Source organism: Habropoda laboriosa, unplaced genomic scaffold (genome assembly GCF_001263275.1).
Source record: "Habropoda laboriosa isolate 0110345459 unplaced genomic scaffold, ASM126327v1 scaffold22, whole genome shotgun sequence".
Taxonomy (NCBI): Eukaryota; Metazoa; Arthropoda; class Insecta; order Hymenoptera; family Apidae; genus Habropoda; species Habropoda laboriosa.
The window spans coordinates 8,132,891-8,152,968 of record NW_017100261.1 but is presented as its reverse complement, the minus strand read 5'-3'; the positions used below and the strand labels follow the sequence as shown (position 1 = coordinate 8,152,968).

Genomic DNA, 20,078 nt, shown 5'->3' with positions numbered 1-20,078 from the left:
TTTGAGTTTCCGCGAAATTTAGAGAGATCAATCTAAAGATGTAACAATGGAATTTTATGTAATAGTTTACTTTGATATATTTTTTTCTAAACTATTGATATTTGATATATCGAATTCCTTGATTTTAAGCAGGTTAAGAAGTACGAGGAAATATCACTTTGTAATTGAGAGATGTCAAGTTAACCTAAATATTGTAACAAATATCAATTAGGCATTTACACTAAAATTTTCTAAAAAAAGCTATTATTCGAACGTTAAATCCTCTTAACAGCCTGAAGAAAACAGCAAAACCTCCTTCTTTGTAGCTACGTAATGGCAATCACTAAAATTTTAAATATCGCTTTCCAACATTTTCAACTCCTCGATCAAAACGTTCTCCACTTCGATGCACTACATCCACACCGCCGCTCATAAGTGTTTGCCTGCCTACTCTCTTTTCTTCGTTCACGAAAAAGTCTACTGTTAAGGCCAACAAGTTACATCGAACATTTCATTCTTGGAGACTCCCGAAATAGAGAGTATTCAAACAGCCCGATTTATGTCGTGTTTGGACGTATTTTCATCGAAAGAATCTCACTAATTCATTTGGTACTATTTTCGTAAAGATAGATTAAAAATTAGAGAGAAATTGAAACTTTTGCAATGCAATTGTCACTACACGATGCACTACGTTTCTCTCGCTTACTCTTGTTTTGTACAGTGCTAACCGCCTAACGCGATCGCCTTAGATCATTCCGATGTTTTTTGTGCCACATAATATGGTTCAAAACGCTACATTGCTCGCGAGAATTGAAATCAATTTAACCGAACACTACTGTACATTTACACTGCCATTCATAAGTATTAGAACACTCATTATGTGTTCGTGTAGAAAGCATTATACAATTTAAATTACATTTCCTAGCCAAAGTTAGTACCATACATCAGTAAATATATATGTGTACTCATTATACTTCACAATTCAAGAATGAATAATTCTTTTTTAGGATCTTAATAATTTTGTAATGACTTTTGTGAATCAAATAATTTTATATTAAACTTCAATAAGTAGATTTTAGTAAGTTTCGGTAGACTTTGACAGATTTCAGCAAATTTTAGTAAGTTTCGGTAGACATCGACAGATTTCAGAAAAATTCAGCAAATGTCAATAGATTTCAGTAAAATTCCTAATACTCATGAACGTAACGGTACATTTAACAAAAGTAGCTATAATTCCCTTCCACGTTTCCTAATCCTCACACGATGCACTTATGAACGACGGTACATCATGGTTACAACGTTCCTTCGCTAAATCTCGATCCCATCCGCGTGTCAGCGTCATCCAGCATAACCAGCAATAATAATTTAAACAAGTTACGTATAAAAGAAAGTCGACTTACGGGTGAGAGACGCGGCGATGCAGGCTCCTCATGGACATGGCTCTGTTCTTGCGATTCGAGCTTGAGGTCGATCCGTTCGCGCTTCCGTTCGGCGTGGTATGACGTGGCGCAGCTGCTGGGGGCTAGCCGCTAATCGGCGTGCTAATCTGCGGGCGAGCCGACGGGCCAGGCGCGCCCCTGCAGCACCGGCACCCACGCTGACGGTCTTTCTGTCCCACCCCCCGTGGCCAGGGGGTGGTACACGGTGCCTGGTGACTGCTCTGGCGACGCTGCACTAATCTCTCTCTCCTCTCTCGACGCCTGCTTCACCTGCACTCCCACGGATCTCTAGCTCACTCTCGCCTGATCACTGGCTGTCACCTAGGCCTCCTCAGGGACTAACGCGACCCTTGCTTGCATCGACGCCACTGCTCGATGAGAAGCTTCCAGCTGATGACAGCTTTAGGATATTCCTCTCTTATGGGATATTCCTGTTTATAGCGGTGCTGCACGGCTCGATTGACTGAAAAGAAGATCGAAAGTTTGGGTTCAGTTGATCTGGGTTTAAGAATTTTGCCTGAGCTCAGGTGATTGTTTTAATACTAGAACAACCGAAGTTGAATGTAGTGTATTTTTGTGTAGGTACAGTAGTACCTTGTGTAACGTAATCAAAAAAAGAATATAGAAATTCTGAAGCTGAAGAAAATTCAACTGACAAAGGAACTTAATTTGTATCTTCTGCGTTATAAGGAGCTTTTCTGTACTATATAAATAATTTCGAAATTAGATTAGAAAGTTAATTGGCATATATAATTACTCTTTTGTTTCAGCAGAAGTATCTTAAGAATTTCTGTGATTTAAAGTGAAAAATCTAAAATTCGTCATTTTGACAGATTTGGTTGTTCTAGTATTAACTTATCTGTTATCTAAGTTCACCCTTCTCAAACAGAATTTAAATTTCTCTGATTTATAATTAAAAATGAGGAGAAATTTGAAACTCGTTTTGATGCTTGCATATGTGAATACGGTGTATTTTATATTTAATACAGACATGAAGGTATAATTAAAAATGAAAAATCCTGTGATAAATTAATTATTGTGTTTCAAGTATTAAAAAAAAATTCCGATGCTTTATGTTAGCCATAAAGACCTGCTCGTTTTTGATAAAATAAAGACGCTATCGAAACGTAAAAAAGCAGAAGGCGATAGAGGACAAAAATAATTCAAAACTGGAATAAAATCCTATTATATTCAAACTTTCTTGGCAGAGGGAAGAAAACTGACTGCGAAGGTTCCTCGAGTACGCGTGCACTTATCAGCACACTTTACATTACAGCAGCCTAATTTTCTATGAAAATTCATTTTTCATCGACATTCTGAAAGAACGTTCGTATCGGAGAAATTATTAACCAATGAGAATACGTTTCTTTAAATTTCATTTTACACACCTACACACATATTACTTTTTCATCGGAAACTATCTTAATTAGCCACAGGTATAAACTGTCTCATTAAGCTGACAAATAAAAATCAAGTAGAACGAGATATAGAACCAAGCTGCTGCTCCATTTCATCCAACCTGTTCTTGGCCAAGTGCACGCGTACCCGACGAATTTTCAAAATCGATTTCCTCCACAACGAAGGCTCGTACGAAAAAACTTTGTTCCACATTCTCGACGCGTATTTACACGAGAAATCACTTCTTTATCGATTTACACGACAAATTTTACACGATAACAAGCGTCGCCATAAAAATTAAACGGAGTTCTTTGATGTTTCTCTAGTTGAATAAACTTTTTCCATTCTTTTTTTCTCTCTCTTTCTCTATCGAGAATGGAACAAGCAAAAGTTGCGTGCGTACTTGATCACTATGACTCGTTCCAATTGGTTTTTTTTTTCTCTCTGTTTCTAAAGGGGCACAGCTTGTGTTTGGTCAATCTCATGCTGCACGAGTTTCGCGTGATTTCTCCGCGACACTGAACGTTGTACACGTGATTTTTATCGTGGATCAGAACGTGTTACGGTACGAGCACCGAGATATTCGAACTCATTTGCAACGATAACGTGGAAACAATGTCAAGGACGTTCGAAAGGAAAACACTTAAATAATAAAAAACGAAGAATTTTGAACAACGATATCGTTCGACGGAAACATTCGTTTCCGCTGATTTCTGTCTTGGGAACGAGGAGAACTCAGAAGGAATAATTCAGAACGAGTAAATTGTATCGCGTGAAAAGAAGAAAAACGAAGAAATAACTAGAGACGCGAAGTTCGCTAATTAATTTTCACGCAAAGTCTGCCTCATCCTTCCGTCGTCTAATTTTAATTATCTGCCGACACGTTGAAAAAGGCCGTGTTTCAATTGAACGCGCGTGATCTCCGTCTCTACTTCATATACACGTTTCCAAAAGGTGTACAACATGAAAGTTCCTGTCGAACGAGATCGTTAACTGAAAGAATGAAAAAAGAAAAAGAAGAAGATGAAAAGTAGATAGCGTCTCCAATCATCCGGCCAGTAAATTGCCTTTGCATCGATGAGAAATAAAGTAAAGAAAAGCAAAAATACATACCTGCGAAAGAATCACGAGGTGGCCGAAAACGCGTTTCGAAAGCGGCGATTCATCATCACACTTTTGTGTTTCCTGGGACGATAAGTTAGTACACGGGATTCGACGTCAGTGATCGAACCATCAGGCTCTCCTCGGTTTGGTTATCGGTGTATCACAGTTTGTAGATCCGACGCATGCCCCGCGATCGACCATCGTTTCCATTAATTACACTCGCATTTCAGCCTGGCACACTCTGTGTCGCGCCCCCTTTCATTCACACCCATCTCCTTGAGCGCACGTGTTCACCTAATCCTCGTTTAATATATCTTAGTATCACAATGGACGATTTTAATTTTTCTATCTTGCTCGCGTTTAATAATTTATATATTTCCAACTTGTCTCTTTTCTCCAACTGTCTCTCTCTCTCTCTCTCTTCCCCTTCTTCTTAATATTTGTTTAAACCTTAAGCTTAGAAATCACAGTCGCGAATTGATACGGATCCCCGTAGCATGTGCTGCTGCTGCTGCTGGCTGTTACTGTTGCTCTCTCACGAAAACGATCACACCGCCTCGTATACCAAGCATGCCCTTCTCCCGTTCTCCTCTCCCTCTCGACACGCTGCACACGATTGGTACGACTAGTCACCGATTATTCTGCTTGGAACACGATGGTTGGCCGTTGTACACGGTTCCTAAATTCTTCCGAAGTGCTCTCCAACACACGTCACACTTCTTCTTAGTAGAAGATATAATATAGTATTATTCCTCTTCTTCTTCTTCTTTTGCTTCGCTTTTTCTCTTCTAGACTTTGTTTAAATATTCGTACTAGGACGGATTACGCGTGTTCGTTCGACTAGAGTGGATGCGTGACAGCTGCCGTCTCTCTCACCTGTTCCACACGAAAAACTCAACACGAGAGAAAGCACGGGATTAATTCCGCGTCTATCTGCCTCTGGAAGGAGTTTCACTATCGACCATCAATGCGCACGTGCGGCCGACGGGCAATGTGCCGAATCCTCTCGCTCGTCGCCGCTCTGACGAGGAGGACACATAAAAACGACGTCCACCGGGGGCGTCCCTCAGAAACGAGACACGGCTACGAGTCGCGGGAAACGGATTACTGCGGTCGCGTGCTTCGCCTCGCCTCACTTCGTTCCTGCTGCTTCCTACGTTCCGTCGCGACAACCCGATTCTTCACGTTCGACAGGTCCACACGCGAGTATCCAGCTGCCATCCTCTCTTTCTCTCTCACTCTCTCTCTCTCTCTCTCCCTCTTCTTCACTGTCTTCTTTTTGTTTCTCTCTTGCTCTTCACTCTAACACACTTCTATCTATCTTTGTCTAGCGACTGGTAATCACCGTATGCTCAGTCTCGTTTCGTCGATAATGTGTCCGAGCATCGCTTTTTTTTTTGTTTAAAAAGATCCAGATGTCGTGGCGACCGTTGTTCTTCTGCCCCTCTTGATCCTGTCAAAAATGACACATCTCAGCTAAGTGTCGTCGTCGTCACTGAACGTCGGTGCGCATCGCCGACGGCCGTTCGACGGCATGGCAGCCTACACACGTAACGGAGCTCGGTGGCGCGATAGTCTCGATGCCGTGCGACCGTCAATCGATCGAAAATCATCTGCCCGCCTCGAGCCGTACTCCTCCGCTCCTCGCTGGCACGCTTCGACTCGAACCGGCCGTGCTCCTCGCAAGCCCATCGACTCACCTCCTACACGATGGAGGGCAAATCGACGTTCGAAGAGAACCACCGGCAAAACCGACTTCGTCACTTCGTTTCTTGACTGTGTTCTTCTCACTGAACCGCCACTCCGTCGATATATCCGTTCCGGGTTCTGTCAACGGCCGCTAACGACATCTGATTTTCTTCGATTACGATCCCGCCGCCGCTTTTAACCGTCGGCCCTCCCTGATGCTCCTTGCTCTCTATTCTTTTTGTCTTTCACTGCCACCCCCTCCCTCTTCCTTCGACGTCCTGTCGCGTTACTTGGATAGATGTAGCCAGTGTACACCAGTAGCCACACACACGGTCTCCCTTGTCGTTCTCTCTATCTCTGTCTCTCTCTCTCTCCCTCGGTCAATCACGACCAGCCATTATTATCGAGTAATCCCGCGACTGCTTAATTACTCTCGATACCGCACTCACCGCCAATATATCTCGATACTTCCCCCTCGAAGCACGAGACACCGATAACACGGCTAGTTCGCGTGACCCGTTTACGTTTCACAGTTTCCTTACCCCCGTAGACACTACCAGCTCTCCTTCACCCTTTCCCTGTCTGTCTCTCTCTCTCTGTATCTTTCTCTTTCTCTCTTCCGTACTGTCTACCGTGTGCTGTCCACACTGCAATGTTCCAGGGAGCGGGGGGGGACCGGTTGTTCGTTTCGACGTGTGGCGCACCGTCGATCCTGCTGCGACTGTCAAACGAAAACAAAGAACTCGTTACGAAGAATCGAACAACACCATAACCACGGTTAGAATGTCGTAGCCGTTACGAGATCATGTCTCTTCCTATTAGACACACGCGCGCGAGAGATATCTTCGACTTTGGAATCCTTCTCCCTTCCTCCCCCCACCCGCTCACCGTCCGCCTATAGTCACGATTTTCTATTAACCTCGGTACCCACGATTCCTTACGTTTCCCTCTCTCACTCTCACACACACACACACACACGCACACTTTCTCTCTCTCTCTCTGTCACACACGCTCGCGCTCACCTCGCCCAGTCCTTCGCGACACACACTCCGTCACTCTCTGTTTCTCTCTCTTTCTCTCTTTCTCTCTCGCTCTCTTTTTCGCGACTTTCATTCATTTCGACATATTCGAAGGGCGCGACGTTTCCTTTAAGACGATCCCCATACGCGCGCCCCGCTCTCTCGTCCTTATCGATTACGACGCATACTGCATGGAGAAAGGCTGCCCACCCGTCGACGGCCGTGAAGGATTCCCCGCGTGAACAGTTCGCAGATCCCTCTGCTCGCCTGGCCTACGACTAGAGAATCCGCAAGAATCCGTGCACGGGTGTCGCAAGTGTGTGTGTGTGGGGGTGCCTGCGGCAGCCGTGTTACGTGTACAAGCGTAACCCCGACCTCGATGTTAGGCGGCTGATAGCCGGCCTCACACTGATACGGCTCTGTCGTTACGACCACGGGCCATACCCGCCCCTTCGTCACCCCCACCGACAACCCTCGACAAAAAAACTACACCCCTCTTTCGAGAACCGAACCCAGCGCCTCCCGGTGGCGCACCCGTCAAACGATTTGTCGGCCCTTCGATTCACGAGGCAACGCGCACGCGTCCACTGCCGAACCTAACGTTTTTCGGACGGAATCGTAGCAATGTTTCGTACCGCCTGACATTTTTTTCCACGACAGAATACCGTCGACATTCCAATCGAATAATTCGAATGCGATCCCCCGACGATTCCACTCGATTCGAACGGGTTGCTCTTGTTATGCGGACAATGTTTTTCGCTCAAACGGTTAACGAAAAATACATATATGCACAAGTTTCTGATGTATTTATCTCATATGGTCGCATTATAGTCTATTTCACGTTCACAATTTCGTATTCTAGTAAAGAAATGGATGTATCTTCGAAATATTCCTTGTCGGTTTGTTACATTGTCGGAAGATCACATTCGATAGCAACATGCGATTCTATTCGACAGATCGGTTCGGGAAATATCGAACGTTGTACGCCATTTTTGTATCGATACCAGCATACACGAAACGAAATAATAAAGAATGAATAAATTTGGAAATTTATAATTGTTACATTGTTTTAACAGTCGTTTCTTATATTCCTTTGATAAAAAAAAAAGTATGAGTAACAAGCGCTTGCGTTTAATTTATAATAACCTATAAAAAAAAATAAAATGTACCATTTAAATGGTAGCTTGCTGAAGTATGTCTTTTGACTGCAGTTTTATTCAATTAACCTTCCTCTGGTAGAACTTCGTTAGTAATGTTCCGTTTGAAGCTATGTGTTTGAACGTTGGTTGCGTGTGTAAACTAGTATTGCAGGACTATGCTTTATGTGGCGTTTCCTGCGGCACTAACTAACACTGAGGTTATACGATACCGAAATCACATATACGTTGACTACGTTTAATCGATGCCGCTGATAAAATTAGTATGAATATATAGGGCGGATTTCGTTCGTTCTTTTTCAAGTTTTATTTCACAATCGATACACGGCTTTTTCGTGTTGGTACTATTGAACCTATGTCCGATACCGATGAATGATTTAATCGGAACGAAATAAATTTCGCACCATAAGATATAAGATATTAAAATACATCGTTTATTATCGGTCTATAGTTCTTTTATCCGTAGACAATTGCCTAACGAAAAATAAGTTTATATGTTTCTTATACGTTTATATTAATGAACGTTAAAAAAAAATTCAAACTATGTAGAAGACATGAGAAAATTGTATTACGTCTAATATATGTTATCTCATTTAATAGAAACGTGAAAGAATAATATATATCAGAAAATGGAAATACTGAGCCCGCAAAAAAGTAGTTTTCGAGTAACTTACCTTGTTTTAACGTTTATATTCTTGTTAATTTTGAAATCACGAAGATGGATGAAACAGTTCGATCGCTATTATGTAGAGTATTCGTCACGACATCTTTTTATGCGCGCCAGAACTTCCTTTTGTACTTTAGCATTCATATTTTCCATCTGTAACAAAAAATGTTATCTCAATTAATAAAAAACGTTTAATCTAACCTTTAGCCTCTATTTTCTTATAAATATTTTTTCAAAAATGTGTAATTATCATGTGAAGCTGTAAATTACTGTTCGATCATAGTCCAAGATTATTTTTAAAGAACAGTGTTTTATCGATTAAAGGTGGGAGCAAAATGACATTTTTACTATTTCAGAACGTTTTACCATTTAATTAACCCACATTCACACACTATAATAAGTCCGGTAAGCAGTGGAACCGATATTTCTTTCAAAAAATTTCATCACACGATATTGACTGCACTCGCGTTCGAAAGCGTATCCTCGATTCAAGTTTCAGATGTCGCCACAATCCAGTAGAACGTACGGAAAATAACCAGTTAAAAATTTATTTTATTTAAAAATTTATTCAAGTACTCGCGATATATTAACTGTACAATGGTGTTGCAGAAAATAATAAAGTATAAAATATTTTTTTTTAAACTATCTTGTTTTAACAGATTTATAATTGCCGCGTAAAGTCATCAAATTGAAGTTATGCGCAATATGAAGGTGGATGACCTAATTGAAATACATACAAAGTGAAGTCGCCGCAAGAGCTTTCCGTTAATCGTTCTGTGTAGAGTTGATGGATCGAGAGATCGTTCAGTATCGATCAGGACAGTGGGTGCAGTCTGTCAGAAATACAAGAGACAGGGTTTCGTTCTATCGGAATTGCACTATTCCGAGCAAATTTTTTTTCTTCTCAAGAAAACGAGTAATGCTGTCGTGACGATCGCGCAACAGAGTCGTGTTCCAAGAAAGATAGCATTTACGTCCGTCTCTCTTTGCGTTCTTTCAAGAAACGACGGCATTTTTGCACCCGAGAACTCCTTTAGCCATTTTTGTAGTCCGATACTAAACAAACGTGCCTCTTGCGATCCGCAATGGCGGGGACAAATGGGGCCGCAAATTTAAATACGAAAAACGGCAATTTTATCTGCGGCGTCGTCGAAGGTACGTAAACGGTCGCTAAGCGGCATGAAATTCACGTATTTAGTCATCGTTTGTGATAGTTGTACGTAGGAGGGGGAATGATTGGAATGCGCTATTTACTACAGTAGTTCGAATTGTTCGCATAAAAAATACATTTTGTTATTTTAGGATTTTACGGAAGGCCTTGGACCACAGAACAAAGGAAGGATTTATTTCAAAAGTAAGTATTTTACGTTAATTCTAGTTAGATAGCATGCAGTGTTAAAGACATGATTGCAAACTCTTTCACTTAATAATTTGCAGATTAAAAAAATGGGGAATGGATTCATATTTGTATGCTCCAAAAGATGATTACAAGCACCGTGCATATTGGAGAGATTTGTATACTGTAGAAGAAGCTGAACATTTAACAGGGTTGATAACAGCTGCTAGAGAATGTGGCATTACATTTTATTATGCATTGTCACCAGGCTTGGATATCACTTATTCAAGTGCAAAGGAAGTTACAATATTAAAAAGAAAATTAGAACAAGTTAGCCAGTTTGGTTGCACTGCATTTGCTTTGTTATTTGATGATATAGAACCAGAAATGAGTGAAGCTGATAAAGAAGTATTCCAGTCCTTTGCTCATGCACAAGTGAGTTTTAAATAGCTTCATTAATATGTTAATTGTACAATAATTTATTTGTATGTAATATTAATAATGTATGAATAGGTTTCTGTTACAAATGACATTTTCCAACATCTTGGTCAACCCCGATTCTTATTGTGCCCAACACAATATTGTGCAACTCGGGCAATGCCAAATGTATCATCCTCAGAGTATCTTAACACACTAGGCATTAAATTAGCTCAAGAAATTGATATAATGTGGACTGGTCCTAAAGTAATATCCAGACTTTTAACTGTAGAGTCTATTGAGGAGATTACAGAAGTTTTAAGAAGGCCACCGGTCATATGGGATAATCTGCATGCCAATGATTATGATCAAAAAAGAGTATTCTTAGGACCGTATTCTGGTAGATCTCCTGATCTAATCCCTAAGTTAAGAGGTGTTTTAACCAATCCCAACTGTGAATATGGAGCAAATTTTATAGCAATTCATACACTGGCTCAATGGAGCAGGTGTAATGTTGATGGGAAAAGGGACTTAAGTTTAAGTATGTATTTATTTATTTCTGATTACACAGTGTATTAAATTGACATTATTTTAATGTTTTTCTTGTGGCTTTGTAGATGATACTGTATCGGCTGATATAAAATTAGAAACTGAAACAGAAGATGGTGTACTTGGAGAAGATGTTCCTTCAACAATGTCTCCAAATATATATCATCCTCGACACGCTTTGAAAAATGCGATAATGGACTGGTTAATGGAATTTGACAAAAAGCGAAATGCATGGGGTGTTATAGCAAAACCACAACCATGCGTTGCTCCAACAGTACCGATTCCAATAATTCCCTCTGTAAATACATGTATGAGTCTTACGTCGACGACAACGACAACCTCCGTTCCGGCGACACCTACACCAGTGAGCACTTCGAATCATCTTCAAGCATTAGCTGAAGTTTGCTCAACCGTCACGACTACTGAGAGTTATGTACAGCCTTCAGCTGGTCCTATCATGAATTCCTTGGTGTCTGATACAACTGTTGTTAGTGAATCTATTATTCCATCAATTTCTACTAACGTAGAAAGTGTACCGAGTTCGAATGCTTTGTCATCCATGGAACCAATGGATTGTAACACAACACCTAATAATTCCCCAGCACATGCAGTCAAAATTCATTCAGAGGATGATGCTATGGTAGAGAATACTTCTGTAAGTCTTCTCAAATTCTGGATGTAAAGAAATTTGTGAAATTTACGCAAATTTTTTATTTTGTTTTACAGACGTGTAGCGAAACCTCTGGCAGCATGCAAGTAGAAGTAGATGGCACTTCTCCTGTAGTAAATGGCACTCAAATGATAGTTGAAAATGATAGCGGTGATAATGCGGATCAAGAATCGATCGAAGCTGATAAGCGACTGACGCAAGAGGATCTATCATTATTATGTGATCTTTTTTATTTACCATTTGAACATGGTGGTCAAGGCATTCAACTATTACAAGAGTTTAATTGGCTGAAAAGTAATGCCCACGTCGTCATGAGAAAATCGAAAGAGGACGAAAATGTGTCTCAGTCTGATGTCCGTGGTTTTTTTAATTAACATATCGGAAATATATTGTGCATATAAATAACATTTTAATCAAAATTTTAGATCGAAGAATGGCACGCACGGGCAGCTAAATTAAATGATATGTGCAATGCAGTAAACAGATTATTTCAGCGACTTACATATTGTAATAATCGTGAGTTGCTATATGACCTGTATTCGTATGTCTGGGACATGCGAGGAGTTGTGTCCCTCTTAAATAGTTACGTGAAATGGTTGGGTAAGTTGTATTTTATCTCTAATAGTAAATTATAGATATTCATCAGTATCTCGTTATACAAAAAATATTTGAATTGATATCTCACTTTTAATACCATCTAAATATTTCTTAATCCTTCCATCACTCATTCTTTTAATGGTAACATTATAAAAATAATAATATTAAAAAATGTACAAAGAAAGTTCATTCAAAATGCTAGTATGCTGGTACAATGATTGAAACAAAAAATACCTTATTCACAGCAGTACAAATTTACAAAACATACAAAATGCTGCTAAGTTTTATTTTCTATTTAATTTTCATATTATATCGCGACTAGTAGAAAATTGTATTTGTTGTGCTACAGATGAGTGCTGTTAGTAATTTTTCTCAAAAGTATTATAATTTATTACCTATACTTATATTTCAGAACAAAAGTGTCACGAGTATTGGTAAGTGTAATGTTCTATCTGTTTTTTTTAACTCACTTATTCTGTCCTTTTACAAGAAAGATGTGTTCTTTTTTATCAATTAAACTATGATTTTTGCAACTAATAAAGGTGTATAATTTCGTAGAATTTTGGAACTACCTTTAATACACTAAAAGATGTTTCTTTCACATGTTTATTTAAACATTACTCCAATCTTACTGTTCCAGAGTATATTTACAAAATCTTTTAACAGTTTACGTTATATATCACACTACGCTTCCTTGTAAAATGACATTATTTATACAATCATAAAACACGCAAAAAACATAAACAACTGATTCCATAAGTTACCGGTGTTTCAGTAATCTGTTTTCAAATTAATCGAAATTATTTATTATCTATAAATATAACCGTTAGAAAATGAAAATAAATTTTGATTGCCTTTAATTAAGAACAAATGTTTTACGAATGACAAATTAATTATATGTATTTTCTAAATGGTAAAAATCATGTTACAATGGAACAATTAAAATGAATTTAAAAATAATTTTCAAAGAAATTAGTTCAAAGAATACACTAATTTCTTTACAAAAAAAATGATCTCGATAATTTGATTACTTTTTGAACAATCAGGATCTGAACGTACATCGGTAGCGATTGGAGTCGAAATATTTCATAGATCGCATATTTGTGAAATTGCATTTGTACATTTGTTTCTGCGCTTTAGAACCAAATGTACTGTAAGGCGCGCGTAAACGAACAAACAAGGTTGCCGTGAGTCAAAATCAGAACAATTTAAAAGTATAAATTAATCTTACTCTTTTTACTTGATACAACCATATCTTCTAGAAATACAAACCATAACTGCATTATACAGTTGCACTAAACATTATCCTGTATACAAAACTGAAACACAAACTTAAGTTATTCAGCATTTAAAACAAATATGGGTAAACTTTTTTTTACTTTCAACTGCATACAGACTTTTATGAAATGATTTTCTTATTTGTCGACTAACGGCTTCCTATTTATGGTTCTGTTAGTGAATAAGGAATGCCACAGCATTTCTCATTTTTTCCTTGATAATATCCTCTGATAATTTTATTTCATCTTTGAACAAATTGTACACGTGTTACTATATTATTATCAAGGTAAAATAAGTCATGAGAACAAAGGGAATTGATGTGGCTTTCTAGCCCAATATTCGGCGGAAGGATTTTCTATAGCAAACACTTTCTGGGAAACTATTTAACAGCATCAATGTGGACCTGAACAAATACTGTGTTTTAAATAACCTTGTGCCAGCTATTAACATATTGGCTGACTTTCTTTCACAGATAATGTTTGGCAGAAATGTATTCGTTGCATTGATACTTCACAAGTTTATAATTGCTATGTTTTAATGTACCAATGTAGCTAGAGAAGGAGAACGATGCAAGGAAGGTCAAGCTTGCAGTGAATAATTTCTGCCAGCAGTATAAGTGTATGAGGAACAGTACAGCTTTAATTCACTGACTAACGTGCATTTCTGTGTTTTTTGTCTTGTTGATAGCGTTTGGCAGATACCCGTCGTCGATGACAACGTTTACCCAGGGAAGCTACACATGTATGCGATTCACCATTCTGAGTAATCCAACAATAAGCGCGCGACTAGCAAAGCTTCAAACTAGGCGAAAACTATGACAGAATTTTTGTTTGTGTTTGAAGCTTTGTAAAAGAACCATTATTATTATAATTAATGTAAGCAAGAAATTTGCGCGTAGAAGCAGCGTTCTGATGTCTCGAAGGATCTATACGTATTCAACACAAATACCTCTAGTACTTAATATAGTTTGGTACAAGATGGACATACTTTTTTATTTTGCAAAAATTCTCAAGAAACGCGCATTGAAACTCTTTCTTCCTGTATATATCGTTTAACTTGATTTCTTTTTTGTTTTTCAGAATTTATCTTTATAGCTGTATTTGGTTTAATCATTTAAGTACAGTTTATTTCTAAATTAATTGTTCTCTAAAGATATACGTGATTTGGACGTACTTTACAATTGTATTCAGTCGAATTTCATTGTATTTCTGAAAGTAGCATTTCAATGTATTCTCTATGGTAAAAATTTTTGCATGCAAAGTAAGTCCATTTAAAATTTTTACAAAATTGGCAACGTTAGGACAATTTTATAAAATGTTCAGAACTTTTCCTGAGTACTATACTGGTTAAACACAACCAAAGAAAGTTGTATCTTCTATATTTTTTTTATTTCTTAATGTTTCTTAAGGTATTTATTATTTACAAGGATGAATCATTGAAGGCTCCTTTCATGAATTGTGAATGACCAGTAGAATATCCTCCTTTTGCCAACTTGCCTGTACTAATTTCTTTTAGTTCCAGAAACTGTATTCTTTTCAGGAGTAATAGGAGTTTTATTTCAGGCGCATTTTGGCAAACTGGACTTACCATTCCACCAATCCCATCTTCCTTTCCATTAACTCAGGAAATTATCATTGCGCGAACTTTGGTGCAACATTCTTTAAAAATCAATTTCTGTTGTTACATTTTACTTTTGCTATAATTGGTTTGAATTTAAAATATCATTACATAATCTTTTAACGTTGACAAATTAATCAGCCTTTAACGAAACTTCTTTCTCAGAGTATTTTATGAATTTCTTCTTACTTTTTATTCTCAATTATTCAGTACACATATGAATAGTACACAGCGATCTAGTTAAATATGATTTTATTCGTCAACGAAATGATGCACCGTAGTTTCTGTTCGATTAATGGATTTCTTTATCTCACAATATGATTCACTCGACTTTCTAAGCAATGCAAAAGAAACGATAGTACAGTCGAGATAAGGAAACTTAAAGCGCCATTGATCGAAGTTTATTTATGCATGTTACAAATTTTATGCAAAATTAGTGTTCAGAGCAGTGGAAGCCATTTCATAAATTTTACAAACTGCATAATCGCGCGTACACAAACCTTCGTATTTCACTACTTTATTAAGGCCGTATACTATGTCTTGGGATAGGGTTCTCGAATGGCTGGAAAGAAACTTTTATGAGTGGAGATCAAGAACCATGGGTATTCCGTGGAGGACTTACAGCTGATCTACAGGTGCGTTTTATTTTTAATTACTGGAAAAACAAAGAAGAAAGACGAGCATAAAATTATCATTTTGCAGAGATTAATTCCAGTGGACAGTGGTAATGACTTGTTCGTTTACAAAGCACCAGAAGTGCCCAGTAGTAAAATCTATACAATAAGGCCTTACTTAGTAAGCGACGAAGATTCTGTTTATGCTGTGTACAATAAGATTTCCGGCTGTGTGACATCGTCTGCAGTGGCAGATCGGTAAGAAAAATATAACTAAGTAGGAAAATAAAAAATAAATGCATTGTCAATATAGATAATTTTCGATACTGAATTTTCAATTACAGATTTGTTGGAGGTTTCTTAACATTGAGCCCAGAACTGTGTATGGTTGTTGAAGATGAAAGTGGTATAGTAGGTTACGCATTGGCTGCCTTAAATGTAAAGTCTTATAATCAGAAATTAGCTGTGTCTTGGATTCCCGAGTTGAGGATGAAATATGCATTGGAAGACAATATCAATGAATTACCGCAAGATGTTCAAGTATTTATTTCTAACTGATCTCTAATAATTGCTCAAATATTTGCATATGTAATTTGTTGATTCGTTTTTAGGATGCCATACAGTATTTCCACTCGTTTGTTCCTGAAGTGTCAGAACAATTGTGTAGGCAACATCCATCAAAGCTGTTGTGTGCTATATTGCCAAGCGTCACCGACCAATCTGTTCCTAAAAGATTAATTACGTGTATCCTCGCAGCTTTAAGAGCAAATGGTGCATACTTTTAGATATAATTTTGAAATTTTTGAAAATCAATTAGGGGAAAATAATTTGTATGTTAAAAAAATTTTTATTCAGGTTCTTTCGGTGTACACACTACGATGTCGAACACAGACAAGGAAGCCCACGAGTTTTACAGTAAATTAGGCTTCGTCGACTTAAATCTAGCGCATGAAGAACTTCCCGGAATCAAAACTATGTGTAGAAGTTTCTAACAAAGAGTTAGTACGCCAGTGATATTTGTGAATAAAGTGTATCTGCTTGGACCATCTTCGAAGAAGGCTTCTACACTTTAGAAGTAAAATTTCGGATAGCGTAGAAGCATATTTATTTCTAAAACAGTCCGGTGAAAGCTTTCTGTCTGTCGTATGTTTTTCGTGCAACTGACAGAGGATCGAATTCATCGAAGAAATTAATATTATTCAGCGAATAGAGAAGAAGAAAAAACAGGCAGGTTTTACATTACACAATCATTGATGACCCATACTTTCTTTCTAAAAACTGTCCTATAAGATGTCTGCCTCCTTAAACCGTAAACAAAAAAGAAAAAAAAAGAAATCACTCAGATGTGTTTAACGATATATATACGCATACGATGTATATGTATACGGTATGAATTAAGTTGCAGTGATGTTGAGAGCGAAAAGAATGCGGAAGTGCAAAACGTGCAATAGTAAAGGTTAAATAGAGCAAGAAACTGACAGAAACGAAGAATTTCTTAATTTTAGGAATACTTGTGTTTGTCTGTAAAATGCTATGGGATTTCAGTATATCCGGTATGTATGTTAATAGGAAATTTTCTTAAAAATCGACGGTTGTATATAACGTGTTTGAATGATGTACGGTGAAAGCAGGAAAATGCCAGTATGTGTGTTCAATTAATGAATTAGTCGAAGCTTTTTAACCCATCGAAAGATATTTTCTTATCGAAAAAGAGCACAAGCATAAACGACGAAAGTAACCGCAATACAAAGGGGAGAGGGAAAACTTCGTCCGTTCGAGACACTTTTTGCTGACACAGTATGAAGAGAAAAAGAACGCAATGAACACAAGGTCTAGTTTTAAACGTTGAGTCCGCGTTTGTAAAAAAAACCATCTAATTCATAGGTACTGTACTGCCGAGTATAAAAAAAATGTTCTCTTTGAAATGTGTACATAATCGAAATTAAATAGCCTATTGTAAGGCCTTTTTATGTTTAGCCTATCGTCCTAATTAACACGTTGCTCTTGATCACACAAAAATATCGGTATTATTAGCGATTCTTAATTGGCTCTATCGTCGTGATACGTCCACGCCGATCAATTTGTACGTATCATCACGGAATGTAATATAGAATTGTTTAGAAAATATTGATTATTTTATTAACGCTGGTACGTACCAGAAAACAGCTAGCGATTTCTACTCTAATTTTATTACTACGAATAACATGTATATTATGTTTTATACAATTGTTTGTTTTACGGTAATAGGTTTCAACACTACAAACAGATAAAACAGATAAAATGTATGCAACACTAACATAACTTCGTAGTAACAGTTAAACCGTTACATTGCTAGTTAGGTTAGGTACTAACAAGCTAGTTGTTCGTACCGCGTTGTATGCGTCAGTGTATCAAATGTACAGAGTCAAGATAGAAAGTAATTAACGAATAAGAAAAACACACACATGAATAGACACACACACATACCGAGAGAAAAGAATTCAAATAAATATGGAGATCTTAGATAATTGCCTTATAATTACTATTGATTATAGTACTACTACGAAATAGTTGTATCACGATGTGAGGTGATTTTTCGAACCTGATCAAGAGACAAGAATCGTACTAGGATTTGAGATGCGGTGCCATGTACAAAAATGAAGAAAGATTGATGGTTGGATCGCCGCGAAAATCGTTCACGCAACTATGAAATCTATTTTAATTCGGATATCATCACTTTGTAGGATTTTTATACTCGCTGTACGTTTTCGCGACGGTCAAACGATAGAAACGTGAAAAAGGATTATGTTGACGAGAAGACTGGAAAGTAAAAAAAGAGAAAAGTCATTTGTATTTTTATTGCTTTTTTATTTATTTTCACACAGAGTTACTTTGTAATTCATTTACGACCACGTGCGCTTTTTTATCACACAAAATCTACATTGATACGCGTGTTTATAGTCGATACTCTGTTAAATAGGAATCATTTCTCAAGATTACGATTTTTCTATACCGTAATCTTAATATATATGTGTATACATTCTTTTAATACGTCCCTCTCTTTTTGATGTTCTTTAGACGATGCAAAAAATGTGCGTACAATAATATTTCCAGTTGTCTCGTCGTGTATTTGTAAGCAACGTATGTGTAATTAACACTACTGAAACGATATGTGATTACTACTGATTTATTTAAATAAACATGTCAAGACTGATATTCTTGGTGTAGTCGAAATCAACATCGATCTTGTTGGAACGTGATCGATGATTTTACCGAAATCATAGCAATCTTTTAATTTTTCAATGGTATCATTGCGACGTCGTTGTATTTTCGCAAATATTGAATTTCACTTTGGAATTGTAATACCTAGAATTTCAAGGAAAATGCATGAGATTAGTACCATTTACAACATTTACTTTTTTTCCGTATGGAAAAAATGAGCATCAAGCACCTTTTCTATTTCATCTTTGAACAAATTTTGTTTCGTTCTTGGAGTTGCTTCGTTTGTAGTATTTATTTCAAGTTTGTTTAAAGATTCTAATAGTTCATTAATTTTTCTGTTAATGTCTCTGCAAGTAATAAATGTTAAAATTTTATACATTTTTTATTGTACAAATATTTTAAGTCGAACTGTTAAAAATTTGTCACTTACGCTGGTGGTATGAATTTTTCTTTGCCTTTTTTCCTTGATCCCAAATTTTTCTGTAATTTAAATTGTCGCATGCACAGTGAAATTTTTGTAAAGCTTTTTAAGACAGTTAAAAAAGCTAAATATTAAAAATCTCACCAGTTTGGAATTGTGTTTAAATACGGAAGCATAATCTTCGAAATCGAATCCAAACGGAATATCATCTATTAAATAAACATTTTATTTAATAATGAGGTAAATGTAATACACTTTGTTATTATACCTTCGTTTCTTTTTATCGCTTTTTCCATAGCTTTACTGTAACTTCTTTTATCCCGTCTCCAATCTTTTAAAACGTTTTCATCTCTGTACAATAATTGAATTATTATAAGTTTACTTAAGCGTGATTTAATGAAATAGCAAATAACGAAAAGCCTTACTTTATTTTTTGAAGTATTATAGCCTGTTTGGAAAACAAGTCTTTTAGCTTGGAAAACCAAAACATACGATGTTCCATTGAAATATTTGCACCTTTATTTTCACACCTGAAGGAATTACAAAATTCTTTATAATTAATAAAATAAATAAATGTTGGGATAACTTTGGGTATTTTTTATGTACTAATTAAAAGTCACTATTTTCCTTTATTATTGTTAAAGTACAATCAGATATTATTTAATAGAGTCTATTTTTATTTTTCGTATACCCATATAAAGAAATAATTTAACTACATTTTATTATTCGTGTATTTATATACACAAATAATCCAACTATTTATTTAATCCCAGATAATTTTCCAAGCACGATAACATCCAGTTTGAATCATTCAATCTCATGGGATTCAACATAAATCTCTTTCCATCCTTCGTAATAATATCGAAACATCGTTCAACATTTTTTATATCATTTCCATATTTTTTATTATTTTCCCTCAACAATAT

General features: G+C 37.0%; 2 protein-coding genes across 2 annotated transcripts in view; one reads left to right on the top strand and one right to left on the bottom strand.

Annotated features, from left to right (window-relative positions):
* Positions 1-9,308: 9,308 nt before the first annotated feature.
* Positions 9,309-16,522, top strand: LOC108572689 (protein O-GlcNAcase). The gene is made up of 13 exons (XM_017934961.1): positions 9,309-9,607; positions 9,755-9,806; positions 9,890-10,223; positions 10,302-10,746; positions 10,823-11,409; positions 11,481-11,777; positions 11,850-12,024; positions 13,987-14,040; positions 15,466-15,551; positions 15,619-15,788; positions 15,875-16,070; positions 16,142-16,301; positions 16,386-16,522. Exons 1-13 carry the CDS (start codon positions 9,538-9,540, stop codon positions 16,520-16,522), a joined length of 2,763 nt encoding a protein of 920 aa, XP_017790450.1. The 5' UTR covers positions 9,309-9,537.
* A 1,943-nt stretch (positions 16,523-18,465) lies between these two features.
* The window catches only part of LOC108572767, a 4,022-nt gene continuing 2,409 nt past the window's right edge, over positions 18,466-20,078 (bottom strand). Inside the window, exons 7-12 of the mRNA XM_017935049.1 lie at positions 19,578-19,682; positions 19,421-19,503; positions 19,297-19,361; positions 19,162-19,211; positions 18,961-19,078; positions 18,466-18,875 (exon numbers count right to left, since the gene is read on the bottom strand). Of these exons, the coding sequence (XP_017790538.1) occupies positions 18,801-18,875; positions 18,961-19,078; positions 19,162-19,211; positions 19,297-19,361; positions 19,421-19,503; positions 19,578-19,682 (496 nt within the window). The 3' untranslated portion in view covers positions 18,466-18,800. The remainder of the gene's footprint in view (positions 18,876-18,960; positions 19,079-19,161; positions 19,212-19,296; positions 19,362-19,420; positions 19,504-19,577; positions 19,683-20,078) is intronic.

What these genes read in the sequence shown, in the direction of transcription:
- LOC108572689 (XM_017934961.1), top strand. Translation starts at nt 9,538, where the DNA reads ATGGCGGGGACAAATGGGGCCGCAAATTTAAATACGAAAAACGGCAAT. An exon ending in TATCTGCGGCGTCGTCGAAG is followed by an intron (nt 9,608 to 9,754) that starts GTACGTAAACGG and finishes TTGTTATTTTAG; the next exon opens with GATTTTACGGAAGGCCTTGG. An exon ending in CGCAGCTTTAAGAGCAAATG is followed by an intron (nt 16,302 to 16,385) that starts GTGCATACTTTT and finishes ATTTTTATTCAG; the next exon opens with GTTCTTTCGGTGTACACACT.